Consider the following 20,990-nt stretch of genomic DNA (forward strand, 5'->3'; position numbering starts at 1 on the left):
TTGACACAGTAAACACATTTTCATTATGTCCAGCATAGTACAAAATGTGTTAGACACATCATTCTAACATTCAAAAGTACTACATAATTATTTATTTACGTCGTATACACGAACTAAACAAATAGCTACAAAATGGAACACACTTCGAATTATATCCAATTGAGTTTTTATCACAATTTGCAGTCTTAAATTCTGGAGGAAAATTTGATTTAGATGTACAATTTACTTGGCACATTGAAACAAGGAGACCGCTCCAGACCAGCAGCGCTTACTCACGATAAGCACACAAGCAACAAGTCCCGAGATATCAATCTGTTCATACATCAGGAAAACTATAAAACATTAATGTTTATGTAAGCCTAAAATTAGTTCAACCGACTTTGTTGATGAGTTCGTCGCATATGGCCGTCAGTTCCTCGTTCGCTTTGGTTTTCTGCGCGAGGCTTTCTTCCAGTGACGTGATGTGAACCTCTTTACGCTTCAGCATAGCGTTGAATTTCAAAATTTCGCTCTCGTGAGCTTTATTAATCTTCTCTAATTCCTGGTTCGCGTGATTAAGCTTCGAAGTCGCGTGCTGTTTGAGCATCTCATAATTCGTGTGCATTTTGGCGAGATTCCCCTCGAATTCTTCTATAGACTTTTTATATGCTTCCTCATTTGTTTTATAACCCAATATCACTTGTTTGCTCTTTTCGTATTTGCTGTGGAGGTCGTTGAAGGAGACCTCCATGCTGGCCAGATGCGCCGTCTGCTCGTCCCTATCTCTAATAAGCTGGTTGCGTTCCTCAGCGTACCGTTTCTTGTCTTGTTCAGTTTCAGATATTAAACTAGCGATGGTCCGTTCGTACTCTTCTACCACTGCCGCCATGTTCCTGTTCATTTTAGTCTTTTCAGCCAGATTCTCATTTAATTCATTAACTTTTTTTAATCTCTCCGCACCTTCCGCTTCTAAAGATTTCATCTGAGTTTCTAAAGTTGATAATCTATCTTTCAGTTCCTTAGTTTCACATCTCAAGTTGTACACGTGTATTTCCTTTTCAGCTAACAGTTCTCTAAGTTGAGTAAGAGCTTGGTCTGTCTCACTGTGTGCTCTGCCTACGTGTGTAACGGTCGCATCTAGGCCTGCAGACGGGCTATTTCCGCTTAGCGAAAGAAGCCTATCAATGACAGCCATGGCTGGTGAAGTAAACGTCATGGAAAGCCTGTTTGATCTATTAGGTGTTAAAGATTTTCTGGGCGTTACAACCGGATTGACAGCTGGCGTGACGGCCAACATCGGCTTTGATACTGTGACGTTCATTTCATCGGACCTTTCCTCGATTACACTTTGTGCGTCATATGTACCATTTAGATCTGAAGAACTAGCGACAGGCTTCTCAAATGACAAAAGTTCAACTTCCTTAGGAGGTACCTTCCTCGGAGCTTTTTTAGGAGTAATCTGCTTTCTTTTTATATCATTTAAAGTAGCTGCCACACCTTCTGACGTAACCCTTCTTGCAAAAAGTGGATCAAACTTGAGGAATAAGCTCTCTTTTCCGCTGTAAGCTACCTCATCAGTTTTATTTTGGTTCATCAAAAATTCAAAAGCTTCTGCGTCTATAAACATTTCCGCGGCATCATCGTTATCTGGCTGATGCATATTATCAAAATCTACTACGTCTACTTTATCTTCGGGAAGTTCGGGTATGTTTCCTTCATTGCCTTCGTCGGCTTCGAGGAAGGGTCCTTCTAGAGTATCTTCATCTTCAGTGTGAACCTCATGGACTGTGACGTCCTTTTCGTCACTTGTCTTAGATGATACACTGCAATTCACTTCTTTTAAGTCCTCTTCGTAATCTATAGTGACAGTATCATTACTAACGTTCTTGGTTACAATTAATGATGTTTCTGGAGAGGACTTAATTTTACTTTTAGTGGCAAACGGATTATCCATATCGAAATCTTTCGGCGGTGACTGGCGTATTTTTGATTTAGTTGCAAATGGATTAGAACCATCTAATTCAGGCAAATTGAATACGTTTTTCGATTCTGTCAGTTCGGTAGATGACGCGGCTGTAGACAAATATGTAGATTGCTCTGAAGAAGATGTATCAGAATTTGCTGGTGATTTATCACTGGAAGTCTTAACCACTTCTTCAACTACTTTAGCTTCGTTGTTTTGTGTTAAATTTGTTTTAACTTCTGATATCACGCTTGCTATGGATGTGACATCTTTGGGATGGTCTAAACTTGGAGGTTCTTTTGAAACGTTGTCTTCGTGCGTCGTGATTTCAGATGATAAAATTTCATTATTGACCTCTTCCTTTACATGAGTAATGGTGCTGATATCATATTGGTTTAATTCTGGTTGACTTAACTCTGACTGTTTCTGGTCAATTTTAATTGTAGCCGGGTTTTTGAGTTCATCGTTTTTAAATGGGGTTGCCTTTGGTGAAGCCTTTTCTGTACTATCTACACTAGAATTCAAATGCCTCTTAGCTTTTAAAGGCTTCTTTCTTTCTGGCATCGATTTTCTTCTATTGATATTCTTTTCACTCTTTACAGGCTCAATGATTTCAGTTTTGTTAAGCTTATCTGTATTAAGTGAATCGTTTGGAGAAGCACCAGGTGGTGGTGACATTTTAATTTTAGTTTTGGTAGCAAAAGGATTGATATTATCAATGTCATCAAAGTTAAAATTATATCCTTTAGAAACAATTTTAGGAGATATCGGCGGTGACCGGGCCACTTTCGAGTCTGTCGGAAATGGATTCTCAATCTCTTCAAAATCATCTTTTTTCGATCCAGGACCAAATTCTTCTTCAGCTGACATTGATACAAATGGACTATTGCTCTCTGATAAAATAATTTCTTCGTCTATTTTTTCTTCACATCCCACGGTACTTTCAGCCCTGTGAGTAGAATCTAAATTAATTGTAGTGTTAGAGCCTTCTGGTTTATGTGGAAGAAGGATATTGTCCTTGCTGTCGCGCACCTCTTTTTCGTTAGGATAAGGTGGCACTGTGGTAACAATCGATGACGTAGTTATTGTATTGAGCTCACCAACTATACCAGCAGCGACTGGAACACCTCCATCATGTATCTTTGACTCTTCGATTTTTTGGGCATTATTATCAACTAAAATATTGGTTTCATTTTTGATTACTTGTATTTGTGATACGGTAGGCAAATTAGAACTTCCAGATTTTGGTTCATCATTTACCGTCAAATCGTTGTTCAAGACCGTGTTTGGAATCATTTCCTTATTTATACTTTCTACTATTATATTTTCAGTTTCATTATCTGCTATTGGTTTATTTTGTTGATCTTGAGTTACATTTTGGGTATCAACAATATTGGTTATATCAGACTTGATGCTGTCATTAGCAATTTCAGGTATCTCAGGCATAACATTAAATGCTCGAGTGTCTACTTGACTCAACCCTGGTAGGCCATCAGTGTCTTCCACTGCCTTGTTTGCATCAACCATACTCACATCCATATTCATAGTTTCAGAAAGTTTATCATTGTTACCTTCAACAAAAGATATTTCCATGTGTTCTTCTTCTGGTTTAGCTGAATCCGGCATTGTGTTTACAATGGCAACAGCAATTATTTCGCTTTCAACACTATCAATATCTACTGATTTGACAACAGCACATTCAGTACTTGTTTCACTTTTCATTGTACTGTTTTCAAGCTGTTGTTCTAAATGTTGTTTAGCATTTGGAGTGCTGTCATCTATAATAGCTAGTGGGGTGACACCGGGAGAAACACTTGGCAGACTGGCATCATCAGTTTTTAAGTTTCCAGTTTTTGTTTCTTCACCAGGTATGTCAGCAGCTGAGTCAATAATGGGTATATTGACTATGTCATTAATAACATTAGTAATTGAAGTATCAGGTTCATCAATAACTGGCGACGATGCAGGATCAATAACAGCAGTAATAGCTTTGTGCGGAATATTAGATTTTACTGAATCTTCTTCATCTTTATAGGTTAATGGAACATCACTAGGTAATAAATTGGTTTGACAAGGGATATCATTATTTTGTGGTTCATATTGCTTATGTTGGACATCAGGGGCTGCCTCAACAATAGATTTATTGAGGGCTGCCATCAGCACATTTTGAGAGGTGCTAGCAATAAGTGCATCTATATCTTGCAAATCATTACAAACATTTTCATCAAAATTATCATTAATATCATCATCATTTGGTAAAGGAATGTCAACTGGCGAAGGATAACTAACAGTATTTTCACTTGTTTCCACAAATGTCTTGATGGTTTCAATTTCATCAGGAACATTTACATTATCAGCATCAACAGGGCCTAAACTAAGTTTAGGTTCAACAGATACAATATGAGGCACAATAGTATGACATACAATACCTGAAGTGTGAACTAAATTTTCATTTTCATTGCTTACCTGATCTGGAGCAATATCAACAGGACTTGTTACTTGATTTTCTGACAATTCTGTTAAGTTATTATTTGCTATTTTCACATCACTATTCACTGATATATCATGTTTCTCCAAAACTACAGTGTCTCTTTCAACATTGATTACATTTGTTGCACTTGTTTCAGATTCGTTAATAAGATCTGACAATTGATTAACAATATCAGTAGTAGAAAAATCTAGTGGCTTTTCAAGATCTCCTACAATAACATGTGAATCATCTATTGAGTTAATTATATCTTTAGTTGTATCTAACGTAAATGGTTCCACAACTGCAGTAACATTTTCCACTAATACCTTTTCAGGTGCCTTAGAAATAGGAATATCATTGGTTTTTGTTGTATTCACTTCTTCTATGTTAGATTTATCTTCATTTTGGGTAAATGTGGTTTCACAATCAAGAAATTCTCCATCAGACTCGGCCAATTCATTTACTTTGCTCTTGTTTACAGTTTCATTTAAAGTTTTATCTTTTATAGACAGGTCATTATAAGAAACATCCATGTATTCAACAGTGGAATTAGCATCTTCTTGTTGAACATTTTCTTTCAATATAGTCGATTTAGAGGGCTTATCTTGGAAAAATAGCTTGTGTATCGGGATCTTCTCTGTACTGAACACAATAGTAGAGTCATCATTCCATTGTAATTCTTTTTCTAAATCTTCATTAAATATTATACTTTCCTTGTGTGGACTGTTTCTTCTAGACAGATTTTTTTCTTTATTGTTCTCACTCTTCGGGGTTGATGCAACGGCTGTAGGCTTAGACTCTGGTAGCGGTACATCAGCGGGACTTATAGGCTGTAATGCCTTGGGATCACCTTCTTCAGGTGGTATGGGGCTCTGTGAGGATCTAAACATACTTAACACAGACTTCAGCCCTCTCATGATTGGGGAACCACCATCATGCTTCGGTATGTCTTTTGTTGGTGTGGTTGCTTCAGGAGTTTGAGCCGTAGAAGAAGATGAGCTTGGAAATGACAAGTTGTCAATTTCATTCTCGTTACTTACAGTTATAGTAATGTCATTGCCAGTTTCTGGGTCCAAAGAGCGAAGAACAGAACTTCTGTTGCCATCTACATCTGGTGGCAAAGCTTGCAAAGGTAATAATTTCGACGTTTTTATTTCAGTTTTGTTCAATGTGGAGTTTAAAGAGCGTGTTAAGTTATTTTCATACTCATTAATGACAGTATTGTTGAGAGACTCTTCTGTCAAGTTTTGTCGGTTATCCAAACAATGTGACATACTTTTAGACATTGGTGAGGCCGCAGGTGTGATCGAATACCTCAGTTTCATGTTGAGCTCGGAGACATCCAGCTCCTCATATCCTTTCTCAGTGGAAGGAGTCTTTGGGAGCACATTGCTGTGTTGATATGTGTTCTCCTTATTATCAAAAACGCCTTCGTCGTCTATATCCATCGGCTCCGCGTGCTGAGCCATTGTAACAGTTTATTATTCACTTGGCACTATAATAGTTACTCCAACAAATCCATAGGAACTGTAAACCAGCACGAGCGCGACCACAATGAATATTTTATTTTACATTGCACGTCAATCAGGAGACGAGATGCAAACAAAAAATCAGTACAATGTTTACAGTTAACCGATTTCAGTAAGTTTCACTTTAGATTTCTAATACGTAATACGAGCGTCGTCTCGGTATGTATGTCACTTGAAAACAAAAATGTCGGCACTGAATGCGCGCAACACACACTGAAAATCTATTTTTATCCTTTTTGTGATGCGCGCAGTGCGACGTTCGTTTTATGTAACGCGCGCGCCCGAGGGAAACTTGCCAAAAAGCGGTTGAGCTCGAGCGTACATTCACAGCGAAGACCGTTGTTTGAATCCGGTAACTTTTTTATATTTCAACTGACAGTAGTGTCAGTTATATATTTTTAAAGCTGTCTTTCACTATCAAGCATTTTCATAAAATTATCCGGTAGGATCAACATATATATTTTACTTTAAAAATATTTCTATAACGTCTTATAGAATTGTATTTATTATTTAATAAAAACAGTTTGTCTGGTGTATAATGAAGGAGTTATTACAAATAGTATTTAGATATAGGATGCTTGCACGTGAATGGCGTGCAGTAAATTCTGTTTATAGAGTTTGCTATTCAGCGGCGTGTAATTTATTTGTAATTATTGGTTAATTAGTTAAATTATATTTTAGTTATTTTTAACATGTATTTTAATGCATAATGTTATAATTATGTTCAGTACCATTGGAGTAATCATAACAAACTTTATAAACTGTATAGTGTTAATGTTGCCATCATGTAATCACAAATTTGCTAGAAAATTGCATAAGATTATACAAAAAAAATAACATGAATAAACCACCACTATATGTTGTATGTCATGGTACAAATAAAAAAAGGAAACTAAATAAAGTATTTTGTATTTACATAATTTTTGATACTTCCTTTTATAAACTTATGATTTATAATAAAAAGAAGACAACGGAGTGGTGGCCGATTACAAATGTAAGGAATGCCTGGCATCCGTTGGCTCGTTGGGTCGATGACATTCGGAAAATATCGGGTCACAACTGGATGAGACTAGCCCAGGACCGGGAAAAGTGGCGTACTAGAAGAGAGGCCTATGCTCAGCAATGGGCGATAAAGGGCTGATATGATGATGATGATGATGAAGTAGAAAACAGCTACACATAAATATTTCTTAAGGATATGTTCTCAAGTTATATTATATTACTATAAATACCATATATGTACATGGTTAGAAGTAGAACTCACAATCACAATATGGATAATAACAATATGGAAAGAGCAGCAAGACAATGTATGCGAAATAAAACCGCCTTCAAAAATAAGCGCGTTACAAAACACGGAGAAACTAAAAAGCAAAAAATAATAAACCTTTGAATTCAGATTTCTTATCGTATTGCAATAATCTAAACATCCAAATTATAAACAAATCAATTATTTTTGTAGTCGGTACCAGACCTGTTCGTCGCCTTGCTATTGCCTGTTTGCCCCACCCAACCATACACAGGCTGGTACCGACTCCAAAAATAATTGATTTGTTTATAATTTGGATGTTTAGATTATTGCAATACGATAAGAAATCTGAATTCAAAGGTTTATTATTTTTTGCTTTTTAGTTTCTCCCGTTTCTCCGTGTTTTGTAACGCGCTTATTTTTGAAGGCGGTTTTATTTTTTGTTAAAAAGTTAATTTATTTGGTGATTTTTAGTGGTTCCTACTGTTCCTAGTGATATTATATGTATCAGTCCGAATATATGTACAGTAGTGAAAGAATTATCCTTTAACTCCTAACCATTGAGGAGTTGACCTTCCACCATCAGCTCAGCCACATAAAATTACTACCGTCAGGCGTAAATACTGGTGTACCTTTGAAAAATACACCAAAAACATTACATGTGCCTATAACATTTGAAGAGTTCCCTCGATTTCTCCAAGATCCCATCATCAGACCCTGACTTGGTGCCAATGGGACCATCTCGGGGTTATACCCGTTCGATAAAAAAAAAATTTGAAAATCGGTCCACGATTCTCGGAGATATCGAGTAACATACATAAAAAAAAAAAAACATTCAGTCGAATTGAGAACTCCTCCTTTTTTGAAGTCGGTTAAAAATTAATAAGTTTAAGTTTGTACTATGGCGACTTAAAGAAACCGTTTCACAATAAACGGCCCTCGTAAATTATCATGCCTACATCGAGCCCGTATTAAGATACGGAATAATCCTGTAGGGGAACTCGGTGGAAGTAGATCGAGCATTTATAGCAAAGTGCATGCTACATGTGTATAAGAATTTTCAATAATATTCCCGCAGCTATTAAGACGCTACCAGATGCAAAGTTTAAAAATAAGTTCAAATTAAAGACATATTATGTAATGCATGTTTCTACACGATTGACGAATATTTTAACTATAAGTTTTAGTTGGTTTTAGTACTTAATAACATTTGTAATTATCCTCATCATATATCATTTGACATTAAATACTATAATTCATATTTTTTTATAATGATAATAACATGCATAAATTGGATACCGTTTTATTAGGCAGGCGTCCGGTTTTTTATCCATAGCCCAGTATTTAGTCCATCACTTTCATCAAAATAGCCCAGTTCATTTTAGATTCCATTAACTCTCAAATAGTCAAAATAGGAATTAATAAAAACAAATTTAACTTTTCCCTTAATTTTTGTACAAAGTTGACGGGAATTGCTGACATAGTCCTTACACCCTGGCGGGTGCTGCCTCTGCGTGTGCCCGAAGATACGGGCAAGGGCAACATCCGCTCGGTGTACCCCTTACATTTCATTAAAGTGTCAAAAGGGCTCTACGCGTTGGCTTCGGCCCGGCGCACGCTTCCCAAAGGTCCGGAACACCATTGTTCCGTGATGGGAAAGACATGCATGCCTTTCAACATTGATTACTTATATAGTAGTATTCAGGGTTTTTAGTCAAATATTTTTAATTGATAAGGAAGAATTGCATGTAAGCAATTAATATTCACATACATAGCTTTATCATGTTGTGGACATGTAAATTTTCACATGCCTTATGGTAGAACATATTATGGCCGCTGTACACATATGGCCAACGGTTCCACCAACCCCCTTGGCCAAGCGTGTAGAGGGCTACTTGGCCGTAAGTTGGCAGTTGGCGCTTGCGCTTGCCGGCCAACCGATTGGTGTCGGTTTTTTGTCCACACATCAAAGGATCTTGGCGCCAATGGCCAACTGCGTTTACACGTTGGCGCTTCATTCAGTTGGTCGTCAGCCGTCAGAGAGGACAGTAGTGAAATATTTACGAAAATAATAAGTTTATCTATGCCAATAATAGTGTAAATTTTAGGAAATAAAATAACCTTGCAAATTTTTAATGTATTTCCTAAAAAGATAAATGTTCTTATCAGAATATTCAAAAAATTGTTAATATTTGAAATAATTTAATTTTGCTACGGGGTTATTATTTTTTAATCAAATTTTTCTGACAACTACTATGACCTAGAATTTCCTAGACTTTTCCATTCCACGTCCATCTTTCATGAAGAGCCAATGCCAAGTGATTGGTTCGCCAATGTGTAAACAGCGGCTCTTATCTTGGCCAAGGGGTTTCACAAAGGGTTGGTGGAACCGTTGGCCATATGTGTACAGCGGCCGCTTCACCAATGTAAATATTTTATAACACCTGTATTGCACCATATGTTCTTGTGAATAAACATTCATTCATTCAATAATCTCATATAATAATATATTATACTACTCTTTGGATAATCTTATACTTTTAAACGAGCAATTCTTGTATATTTATTTATTTATTTATTTATTTATTTATATATATATTTATTTACACTGACGATCTCGGAAACCGCTCTAACGATTTCGCAGAAATTTGTTATGTGGGGGTTTTTGGGGTGAAAAATCGGTCTAACTTATCCTTAGGTCCCGGAAAACGCGAATTTTCGAGTTTTCATGAGTTTTTCTTCGCGCGCCATCTCGTGTGCATAATTATTAATAACTTTCGGTTGATGTATAGAATTTTAGACGATTCAACAATAATTATAAAAAGATAAGTCTATTTCGCTTAATGGCAATTTGGTAAATGTCATCGAAGTGTCATCCCCATGCGCTCATGGTGACCTTGGCTGTCACTGTCAATGTTAACTGTCACTGCCGAATTGCCGATTTCGCTCGGTCTCCTACGCGTGGTTGTAGTCAAGTTGTGGTTGATTAAAACAAATTTTACTTTATTTTTAACCTACGAAATTTTACGATTACGAAGAATAGATTTCAGTGCTAATAATCCCTATAGCTGCTTAAAATGCTAGTCAAGGTTAATTATTATAGTTTTCAATCGGTATAGCGAAACTTGTTGTTCTTGTTTTTTTACGCTCGGGTGATCTCTGTACACATTACGAAACCGGCTCTTCTGTTGCCGAATGCAGTTCGCAGTCCGCACGTGAAAGTCTGTCTGTGCTGCCGTTGTTTTTATTTTTTCTATACGTGCACAATATTCTTATTAATTAGTCTGACTGGCGTTAGTACTTTGTAAAAATATACCTAGCTATCTCAAATAAGGACAACAACGCTGCCAATATTGTTAGTGATGCCTTGTCAATTACTATGTTAATGCATTTATATTGTTTTCATTTATCTTGCAATTCATTTTTTGCTTCATAATGACTAGGTTTTAAATTTTAACTAAATTTATAAAAAAAACATAAACTAAACGGGATTTTAAAATAACATGTACAATATGTTTATTTACTAATTAAATTATACATTTTTATCTAGTTTTGGACTAGGAAATTTAAATTTCGTAATTTTTTTGGCAAAACGAGAGGTCTTTAAACAATTTTTATTGTAGTTTTAGGCAAATTATCACAGAAATAATATATTTAGGTTGTTATTACAGTGGTTTAAGATTTTATACTGCTACGTTTTTTACAGTTTTTTTACGTATTGCAGGATGAACTATGGAAATTGAGCATGCTGTGAATGTGAAGCTCCTATTCTTTGCTCAATCCAAGGAACTGGCCGGTACCAAAGAATCCACCATCTTACTGCCAAAGAAGATCAGCTACCAACAGCTTCTGAATACCATTGCCGAGAATTTTAATCTCCAGGCTATAAAGAACAACATATTGCTGGCGAAGAACGAGGAAGTCTGTGATGAAAGTTTGGATATCGAGATCAATGAGAGGGATCACATCGCTGTGATACCGCCACTCAGTGGGGGCTAACGTGAACATAGATAACTTACTAGTGTACTCCACAACTCAAAAAGCCCAGGTCTTTTATATTCAAAACATACTTTACAGACACCATGGATCACTTAAAGTTGACGGTGGATAAGTTGTCCGTGGACGAAGTGAGCGAACTGGTGGTTGATGACAGCTGTGGTGCCGTATCCATATTTGTGGGGACGACTAGAGATAATTTTGAAGGCAAAAAGGTAAGTTTTGTTATACTTGTATTACTATTTGCTACAGTGTGGTTTACCATTAGGAAGTATGAATGGAAATACTGCTGTGTCATTATATTAAATTGATATATGCAGTGTTAATACCTGACATGCCATATTCCAAAATGTGCGTCTTACCTAACAATCACATTACAATTACAATAACTATTTGATCCATATGATTTATTACAAATTATTATATAGTATCTGTTAATTTACAAGTTGTTGGTTGCTGCGTGGCCCTGTAGTGTAAAAGCCTTCTGCATCCTGTCCAATCTTGCCTTGTAATCAAATAAATGATTATTGATTACAGTTACTTCATGATTTTTTTAAATGTTTACCAACTAGCAATAAATTCATGTCACACAATATATTAACAGATATAAAAATCTCTGTTTGTGATCATTAGAGTCAACTTGTCAAGTTTATTACATTATGTTTCCAGTAAAAGGCAGTATTACATGAACAGATTGCAATTATTTACCCACTCTTACTTAAACACCAAAATGCTCATTAAAATGTAATTGGGTGAATCAACTTTTTCTTGCTTTTTGCAAGAATTACCCTTACTTATTATTAGGTCTACTTTTGTGATTTTTAACCTTACCATCGTGAATAAAGACTTATTTACGTATACAGGGAAAATTTAAAAACGATTCATTTTTAATTTTAATTAAAACAATATGTGACCCAGTGGAAGAGACACTTTTTTCATACAAAAGTGAGGGACAGCTATGTCCACTGGGTCATATGCACAGGTGTTAAGCCTGTATCTAAATAATTTAGAATAATTCTAGCAATGCGAAATTTTTGCATTGATTCATCAGGCAAATCTAAATAATTTTAATTCTAGCAATGAATACATGTCATGTAATAGTATACCTCCTCCTAAGGCTCAAGGTACTACCTATATTTACTTATTAATTTCTATTAAATTCAAATCATATTAAATTGGAACAGAGTTGCATTTGTATTACTTTTGAAAAAAAATCTCAAGTTAAAGAAAGTAAGTCTATATGCATTCCATACATACTTACTACAATTTTCTTTTCATTGGCAGACGAAGATACAAGTTTTTTAAAAAGTAGTGACGATTTGTATTGTTTTGAAAAAGAAATAATAAAAGAAAGTTGAAGTCCTATAAAATAGTATTTTATGCAACCGGCGTTTAACAGAGGTCAAAAAAGGTGAGTGGCGTGGGTAACAATTTAAGGCGAAGAATAATAAGTTACGTGAAATTCACACTGTTACCTGTATTTTGAATCAAAGGTTTGCACTACCAGCGCCCCGCCAGCTCCCCAAAGCCAGCCCCCGCCTGCCCGCCGGCATCCACGCAGTAACGTTATAACAATGCGTTTCCATGGTTACAGAGCCAAACAATGCTTTTTCAAGGACATAACCTTACTGCGTGGGTGCGTGGGAAGCCGGCCGGGACTGGCTTAGGGGAATAGACTTTTATGTATGGTTTTAAAGATCTATGCACGACCCTGTAAATGACGAATAACAGTATGAGAGTAGAAAAGCCTAATTTAATAAGTCCCTATTGTCCCAGGTGCTACGGTTGGAGTATGAGGCGTACGAACCAATGGCGCTAAAAGCTATGAAGGCGATCTGCGATGAAGTTAGGAACAAATGGAGCGCTGTGCACAGTATAGCTATTTATCATAGGTGAGTTGAACATTCGTTATTTAAACTTTATAGTAGGTATTAAATTAAATGAGGAGTGGCTTTTCAAAAGGACTTATTTCTATAAGTCAACAATGGTTATTTGTCTAGGAAGATATAGATAAAAATAACCAAGACACTCCTCAAATATAGATGCGGACAAAGTGACAAGAATATTTTCCCCTCACTAGCTCGGAAACACGTGTTTTGTCCTTTAATACCAGCGGGTAAAAACGCATTTTATCCACTAGTGGGTAAAGTAATTTTACCTTGAATAAAGTCAAAATAACAGCTTTAAAATTGATAAAAGTAGGTGAATCTAGTAATAAGGATGATTTACCACCCGTGGAACTGCTGGAAGCAGTGATAAACGCATTTTTTGCGTTGTAGTTTCCTCACTACAGTGAGGGGAAAAGTTTTGTGTTACACTCGGGTGCAAATGTATTTTACTTCTCGTGTGTTAAAAAACTCGCAAGTTCAGGATTCTGTTCTCGAACCATTCGCTTCGCTCGTGGCTCAACTATAGAATCCTTTCACTTGCTCGTTTTTCAATTCCACACTCTGCGTTAAAATACAACTTTGCCCCCTTGTATAACAAATAACTATTGTATTATCAACTTTAATGTCAAAGTATTAAGGTCGTGTATACATATTTTTGGCACTATGTCCGCATCGATATTTAATACCTGGAGGCTTTTTAGTGCCCGCATGTCACGTCTTTACGATTATGTGAATGAAAAATTGTCACAAGATCTCTACTAAGAGTTATTTTAAATCTAATAGGCTACTAGACTTAGAGAGGGTTTACTGGTGAAACCCGATAAATCGAAATAATTTGTCCTTGAAATAATAACATTGTGGAAATTGCACATAGTTCGAATTTCAAAAACCAGTTTACTCAACTTATCGGGTTTCACCAGTAAACCCTCGGCTATATCTAATTTGGCACAATAAATGATTGTCTTCTGTAATATTTGACATATGTAACCAATATTTAATGATTTTGGGTATTAAATGTGTACGATGACTACGTATTTTTAATTCAAAAATGTGAGTAATGTTTTATTTTGGCCACCGAAAACGCTGTCGGCCGTGTAGTGACGTCATAGAATTCATGTCAAATCAATCACTGACATAATGACCTACTGTTGTTTTCGTTTCGCACTGAATGACTTCATTCACAGAATATCTATAGATGACATGGCTGATGTTGTTTTTTGCCTGATTACGTAAAAGTATTCTTTAAAAATATTTTTTGCGGTTTATAAGTCACAATAAAATATAGTGATATTTTTATTGTGTTAATTGGACAGTAAGTAATAATATTTAAGACAAACTTTGAAAAAAGGTAATTTAGGGTGAAGACACATATATCAGCATCGAATCGCATTTAGCTGGATGATTTTGGACACACTATACGCATCGGAAGTTAAATTATACTGTTACATGTGTTCAGGTGCTAAAGGGAGCTAACGCACGTTTTTAAAGCTGAAGTATCATATAGCATGCATTTCATCCGCTAAAGCATGCGATCGCATGCTATTGAATTGAATCGCATACGTTATGCCGCAGTTGAAGTTAAAAACCGTTATGGATATATAGGTCAACTATAAACGTCATTGTGATAGCGTGTATTAAGTATAGAAGCAATGAAAAGGAAAAAAAGCAAAAAACGAAGCACATGGATTAATCCACTATGGAAAACTAGAGTTTCAATGGAAGTTTTGTAACACTTGTGGCAGATTTAAAGAAATGTCCTTCTCAATTTAAAGGCAAGGATATTTTTGCACTAGCATAATCAATTTATCCTTGTCCATTTTCGCAAGTAAATAATTATTGCAATGTAAACAAACTAGTGCACTTTGCTAGATGGACACGTAGTGATAATGACGCGGTCGTCCGCCCGCACTCTGTGAATATCATGCTTAAGCAGCCTTGCTCATTCGCATCCCTCCCTTAGGCAGCGTTCCCACTTATGAGACGCGTGTCTCGGGGCGCGCAAGAGACGTCTCCGCCACGCCGCCTCAGTGTAATTTAACGAGGTGGCGGCGGCGCGGTGGCGGCGACGGGGCGCGGCGTCGCTTGAGGCGCGTCTTACGTCTTTCCTATACAAAATGTACTGAGGAGACGTTTTTTAAATTACACTGAAGCGGCGCGGCGCAGGCGGCGCAGGCAACTCAAGCGACGCGCCGCTAGCAGACACAACTCGAGCGTCGCCCAGGGGGCGCGCCGCTTGATATACAGGATGTATTATTTTATCAGCAACAAAAATATGTGATGATATTGAATTAAGGCAAAACAGGACATATAAACGCTCTCCATTATTTCCTCCCTGGTTTATACCTATGTACTTATTATTATTATCAATATCTGTGTCGCACGTCACACCGTTTTGCTTTTTTGGCATGTTTGTTTTTACTAACGCAAAGACGACGGAGTGGTATAAGTTTGACGTGTCTGTCTGTCTGTCTGTGTGTGTGTGTGTGTGTATGTCTGTGGCATCGTAGCTACCAAACGGATGAACCGATTTAGATTTAGTTTTTTTTTGTTTGATAGCTGAATTAGTCGGGAGTGTGCTTAGCCATGTTTCGTGATAATCGGTCCACTGTGTCGGGGTTTTTTTTCTATTTTTTTATGTTGTGGTTAGGTTATTAAAGAAACAAGTTGAGCCTTTCAGTTGGTCAAAACGGCTTAATTTAATTTGCCACAAAGAAAGACGTGGTATTCAAAACTGAGATCAATTATTAGCCAAAATATCGAAACGGTCCGACACAGATTATTTCATCATTATCCTGATTGAGAGGAAGTTTTTAAGAAATCTCGATTTTTGTATTTTTCATTAAGTACGCAGGATTTCTCGCCTGAGCAGCAATTGTCCTTATCGCATCAAATTTAGGGGCGGGGTTTTAGTGTCTAAATTCGTACACTGAAATAAAGTGATGATACTACATATATAATTTGATAAGAATTTATTTTTAAAACATTAAATAATAATTTGATACTATATATACTCGACATTCAATGACGATATATAACAGAATTTTGCACAAAATAGGCTCACCCCTTTGATGTTAAAAAGCCGCCACTTCAAAGCAAATGAACCGCACACGAGCAGACGACATTGAATTCTATTGCGCGGCGCGAAGGTCGAAAGCCGCGCCCGCACCTGGCCGTGTAGGTAGCCAAGAGGCTGCACACGTGTGCTTTTTTCTTTGAATTCGCCGACGACGCAGCTGTGAACGCAGGTGCAGCCTTCTATCTCTTTCATTTATATTTCTGTTTCAACGGTTAGCCGTTTGCCAGCCGGCAATGAAGGTTGTTTTTTATAACCGAGTTAAAAAAAAGGAGGAGGTTCTCAATTCGACTGAATGTTTTTTTAGGGTTCCGCAGTCAACTAGGAACCCTTATAGTTTCGCCATGTCTGTCTGTCCGTCCGTCCGTCCGTCCGCGGATAATCTCAGTAACCGTAAGCACTAGAAAGCTGAAATTTGGTAACAATATGTATATCAATCACGCCAACAAAGTGCAAAAATAAAAAATGGAAAAAAATGTTTTATTAGGGTACCCCCCCTACATGTAAAGTGGGGGCTGATTTTTTTTTTCATTCCAACCCCAACGTGTGATACATTGTTGGATAGGTATTAAAAAATGAGTAAGGGTTTACTAAGATTGTTTTTTTGATAATATTAATATGTTTCCGCAACAAAATCAGCCTGTATAATGACGCATCGCGCCGTGTTTTCGCCTCTTATGTGTAATTTAGATTGCGCCCGCGCCCCGTCCGCGCCTCGTCCTCGCCACGCCCGCGCCCCGCCACGTCCGTTGTGTTTATTTTAGACGTAAGACGCGCCCCCAGGCGGCGCGGCGCGCGCCACGCCGCCGCCACGCCACCTGGGGCGCGCCTTACGTCCTTCCTATACAAAATGTACTGAGGAGACGCTTTTTGAATTACACTCAGGTGGCGTGGCGCCGACGCCCTTTGCGCGCCCCGAGACACGCGTCTCATAAGTGGGAACGCTGCCTTAAGCAGCCGTTATCAATCGCAAGTGTCATGACTCACGCGTAATCATCTTTTCTCATCCGCAAGCATCTAACCTCATGTCATAAGCAGCCGTTCTCATGCTTTATCTTGAATAAGCATTCTTAAGCATGAGAAGTGGATAGTTACACTTATACGTATTTAATGCTGAAGCTGAATCGATGCGGAAGGGTGAATTGATGCGGACGCATCTCCATACAATATTGCGTTTTTGTACTACAAAATGCGATTCGATGCTGATATATGTGTCTTCACCCTTAGCCTATTAGTTATTATATGATAGTGCCAAGATTTGGTTGACCTCTATACATCGATATAAAGTCCCAGCCAATGCTCAGTTAACTTCCTGATATTTATTAAATTTATTACTGTAATTATATATTTCTCAGTCGCCTTATCGCAAGTGTCTCGGTAAAAATAACCTTTATAAAATAATTGTTATTGACTGTTAATATGCAGTAAAAGTGATAATTGTTATCATAGTAAACACTTAATAACACTTTTACTCATGATAAATTAGGTATACAAACATAGTCAGGTTTTATCTGCAAAAGCCAAAGATGCTGTTATCAAATAACTTCATTATCTTATCAGTTGTCAAATACAATGTAAAATAAACATGATGTAACTGCTAGGAGACTTAGGATTTTAGGTATTTTTACATTTTCAAAATAATTTTCTATTAATATATGTATAGCCTTCGCCGACGACATTGTCTTGTTCTCACACACACCACCCCATCTAGAGACAATGCTACAAGACCTTAGCACAGCAAGTCTTGAAGTTGGACTACTTGGACTCGAAATGAACAGGGCAAAAACTCAGTTAATGACCAATGTCGCGAAACATAGGGTCACGGTAGATGGGCAGGATTTACGGTATGTCGACCAATACACCTACTTGGGCCAGATAGCATCCTTCGATGACAGGCAATCCAAGGAAATTGATCAACGCATCAAAAATGCCTGGAAAGAGCTTCTGGTCCATGAAGGCGTTAATGAAGGGCAACCTTCCAATAGCACTAAAACGCAAACTGGTCGACATGTGCATCCTGCCTGCCTATCCTAACCTATGGCGCCCAAACTTGGTCATTAACAGAAGCCCAAAAGTCCCAACTCAAGATTTGCCAGCGAGCAATGGAGCGCAGCATACTCGGAGTCCGCAGAATCGATCGGATAAGGAACACGGAATTGCGCTCCAAAACAGGTATCGCAGATGTGGGTGTAAAGGCAGCCAAGCTCAAGTGGGATTGGGCAGGACACATCTGTCGGATGCCTCCAGACAGATGGGCCAAAATAGCGACCGAATGGGCACCACAAATTACCCGAGGCCGAGGTAGGCCAAAAATGAGATGGCGGAAAGTCCTGGACTCATTTTGTGGCGATTGGCGGGAGCATGCAAAGAGCCGTGATTGAGTGGCGGAAAACAGGGGAGGCCTTTGCCCAGCAGTGGGAAACAATATAGGCTATAAAAAAAAAAAATGTATAGCCTAACCAAAACCCAACCAACCAGCCTAGCCTAAGAAATATATGACTACGCGTCATGATCGCTCCGCGCGGTTGGTCCGCGTGACACTGAAGCCTCCGCCACACATAAAGCGTTTTGATAGCGTAGCGTTAGCTGAGCGCAATGATAGCGGTGCACCGGCGGAACGCTGGCGTTCCGCTCGCAATCCGCGCTCGTTAGTTCCCGCCGGCGTCCGCTGGGCGCAACGCCAGCGTTTGTCCGGCGCACCGATATCGTTGCGCTCCGCTAACGTTCCGCTACCGCTCCGCCTACGTTATCAAAACGCGCATGTGTGGCCGAGCCGAGCTTTTTTTTTTTTTTTTTTTTTTTTTGCTTTGGCTTTTACTCCCTGCCAATTTGCACAGGGTGAATTTGCCAATGTCAGTGTTGGCTTGGTGTTATCGTAGCTTTGACTTTCACACGTGAGGAGAATGTTCGGTATTTTTATTTTTTTTAATTTTTTATGAAGGATGTGAAGGGAAAACCTAAAACAAAACATTTGTTATGAACGTCACTGACAAACACATGACAACACTTACACAAATTGATTAGCGAAGAAGCGGGAAGCGGATGACAGAATGTTAGTAATGCCAACATGAGGGAAATGAAAGAAAAGAGAGCCGAGCTTTAAAACCAGCCATACTGAACTGTCACCGCATATATCAGAATAACAGCGCCCTCTTGACAATAGTCATATACATATTTCTGCACGGGTAGCATGGTCGCGCGATAGACGATAAAATATCAGGCCGTCCCTATCGCACTATTAGTAAGTGCGATAGGGACGGCCAGATGTTTTATCATTTATCGCGCGACCATAATTGCCTGCCTGGTCAGGCTTTAGCGCCACTTGGCTTAGTAGAGCTTGGCTTGACTTACGATAATATCTATAAAAGAGTATCTACGTGTCGGCTTCGACTCCACACATGTCCCCGTTGGGTTCCCTCTATTTGGCATAACTTTAATTGTCCGAAACGATTTTCGCATAACAGACTTCGCATAATTGATTTTCGCCGAATGTTAATTTGGCAGAAAACTTATTTGTCATAATCGAAAATAATACGAATAACACATTGTCCGAAAATAAGTTCGCATAATTCTGTTTACGCCGATTGTTTTTATGAATAAAATTAATTCGCATAATTGTATTTGGCATATTTCTTAAAATCAGAATATCCACCCATACTAAATGCTGTTAAGAGAGTCGGTTTGGTTAGGTTAGAACTGCGACCTTAACAAATGAAACATTTTGTCAAGAATTTCGGTTAGGTTAGGTTAGAACTGCAACATTAATATAGTAGTATTACCTATGATAAAAATTCTGCGTAGTAAATTTCCACTAAACCATGTTATGCAGAAATAATTTATACATAAAAACCATTCGGCTAATAACCTTTATGCATGAAATATATTCGGACAAACAAAAATATGCCTAGACAAATTATACGTAACTATACTATGCCATAACAGATTATGCGATAAGCGAATTATGCCAATATAGATTATGCCAAAAAGAATTCTCGATTGTAAAATTATGCCAAAACAAGGGGAACCGTCCCCGTTCGGCACAGTCGACTACACGACGACATTTCTTAAGGGGTATCATATCTCTTTGTAGTCAACCGTACACCATTCCGTAAACGAAAAATAGGTACGTAAATGACTTATATTGACCGGGATATAGACCGTGATTACCTTTTTTATTTTTGTCGAAATATCGGGAGCTCGACAAAAATCAAAAAGGTAATCACGGTCTATATCCCGATCAATATAAGTCGAATGAAAATAACCGTGAATGATTCAAAACTCTTAGGTACGTAAATGAATGCGCAAATATAACAAGAAGTGGATTTCAATTGGATTTATTATACGTTTTCATTGAACGTTATTACCAAATTAACGTTGCGTGTATCAATCAAACAAAGCGGCGGAGCGTGATCGCCGGCGATCCATACAATGAGCAACATCCTCTCTTCAATAATATGACAACACGTAAATTTTTGCCTTATTTCCGTAGCAAGGTATGCAAAATGAATATAACTCTTAGAGCGGTTTCGCACTACTTCCGATCCGAACTCGTGAAACCTTGTAGTGCGGGGCGTTAACGGATAATTAGTATGAATGTATAGTCCCGTCTGGCAGAAAGCATGAAACTTGGCATGTATACCTATAGCTTATAGGGTTATAAGAAAAAATAGAAGTAGAAACACGCCGAGGTGTCAATGTTTCCCCCCACTTTTGTATCCCTGTTTTCAGTTTTTTTATATTTCCATGAAAACCGTAAAAGCTACAATAATAACGTCTAAGAGAAGTATATTTTCTATAAAATTTTCTACAATATTATCATTGGAAGTATATAGCTAGAACTTA

The 20,990-nt window shown here is 37.8% G+C and overlaps 3 protein-coding genes across 5 annotated transcripts in view; 2 read left to right on the plus strand and 1 right to left on the minus strand.

The window, feature by feature from the left end:
* Window positions 1-370: 370 nt before the first annotated feature.
* LOC125232326 (transforming acidic coiled-coil-containing protein 3-like) lies at window positions 371-5,881 on the minus strand. Its single transcript, XM_048137953.1, has 4 exons — window positions 5,727-5,881; window positions 5,176-5,411; window positions 3,514-4,212; window positions 371-3,000 (listed from the first exon to the last, which is right to left on the minus strand). The coding sequence occupies exons 1-4, from the start codon at window positions 5,879-5,881 to the stop codon at window positions 371-373; spliced, it is 3,720 nt and encodes a 1,239-aa protein (XP_047993910.1).
* Window positions 5,882-10,126: 4,245 nt separating this feature from the next.
* Window positions 10,127-11,189, plus strand: LOC125232579 (molybdopterin synthase sulfur carrier subunit). 3 transcript variants are annotated; one of them, XM_048138302.1, is made up of 3 exons: window positions 10,127-10,151; window positions 10,185-10,279; window positions 10,915-11,189. In XM_048138302.1, exon 3 carries the CDS (start codon window positions 10,923-10,925, stop codon window positions 11,187-11,189), a length of 267 nt encoding a protein of 88 aa, XP_047994259.1. In that variant the 5' UTR covers window positions 10,127-10,151; window positions 10,185-10,279; window positions 10,915-10,922. The 3 variants fall into 3 exon arrangements, with proteins under 3 accessions (XP_047994259.1, XP_047994261.1, XP_047994258.1); XM_048138304.1 differs by lacking the exons at window positions 10,127-10,151; window positions 10,185-10,279 and adding an exon at window positions 10,371-10,483; XM_048138301.1 differs by lacking the exons at window positions 10,127-10,151; window positions 10,185-10,279 and adding an exon at window positions 10,388-10,545.
* Window positions 11,190-11,272: 83 nt separating this feature from the next.
* The window catches only part of LOC125232578 (molybdopterin synthase catalytic subunit), a 37,452-nt gene continuing 27,734 nt past the window's right edge, over window positions 11,273-20,990 (plus strand). Inside the window, exons 1-2 of the mRNA XM_048138300.1 lie at window positions 11,273-11,401; window positions 12,963-13,078. Coding sequence (XP_047994257.1) covers window positions 11,273-11,401; window positions 12,963-13,078 — 245 coding nt within the window. The remainder of the gene's footprint in view (window positions 11,402-12,962; window positions 13,079-20,990) is intronic.

Source organism: Leguminivora glycinivorella, chromosome 13 (genome assembly GCF_023078275.1).
Source record: "Leguminivora glycinivorella isolate SPB_JAAS2020 chromosome 13, LegGlyc_1.1, whole genome shotgun sequence".
In the NCBI taxonomy this organism is placed as follows: Eukaryota; Metazoa; Arthropoda; class Insecta; order Lepidoptera; family Tortricidae; genus Leguminivora; species Leguminivora glycinivorella.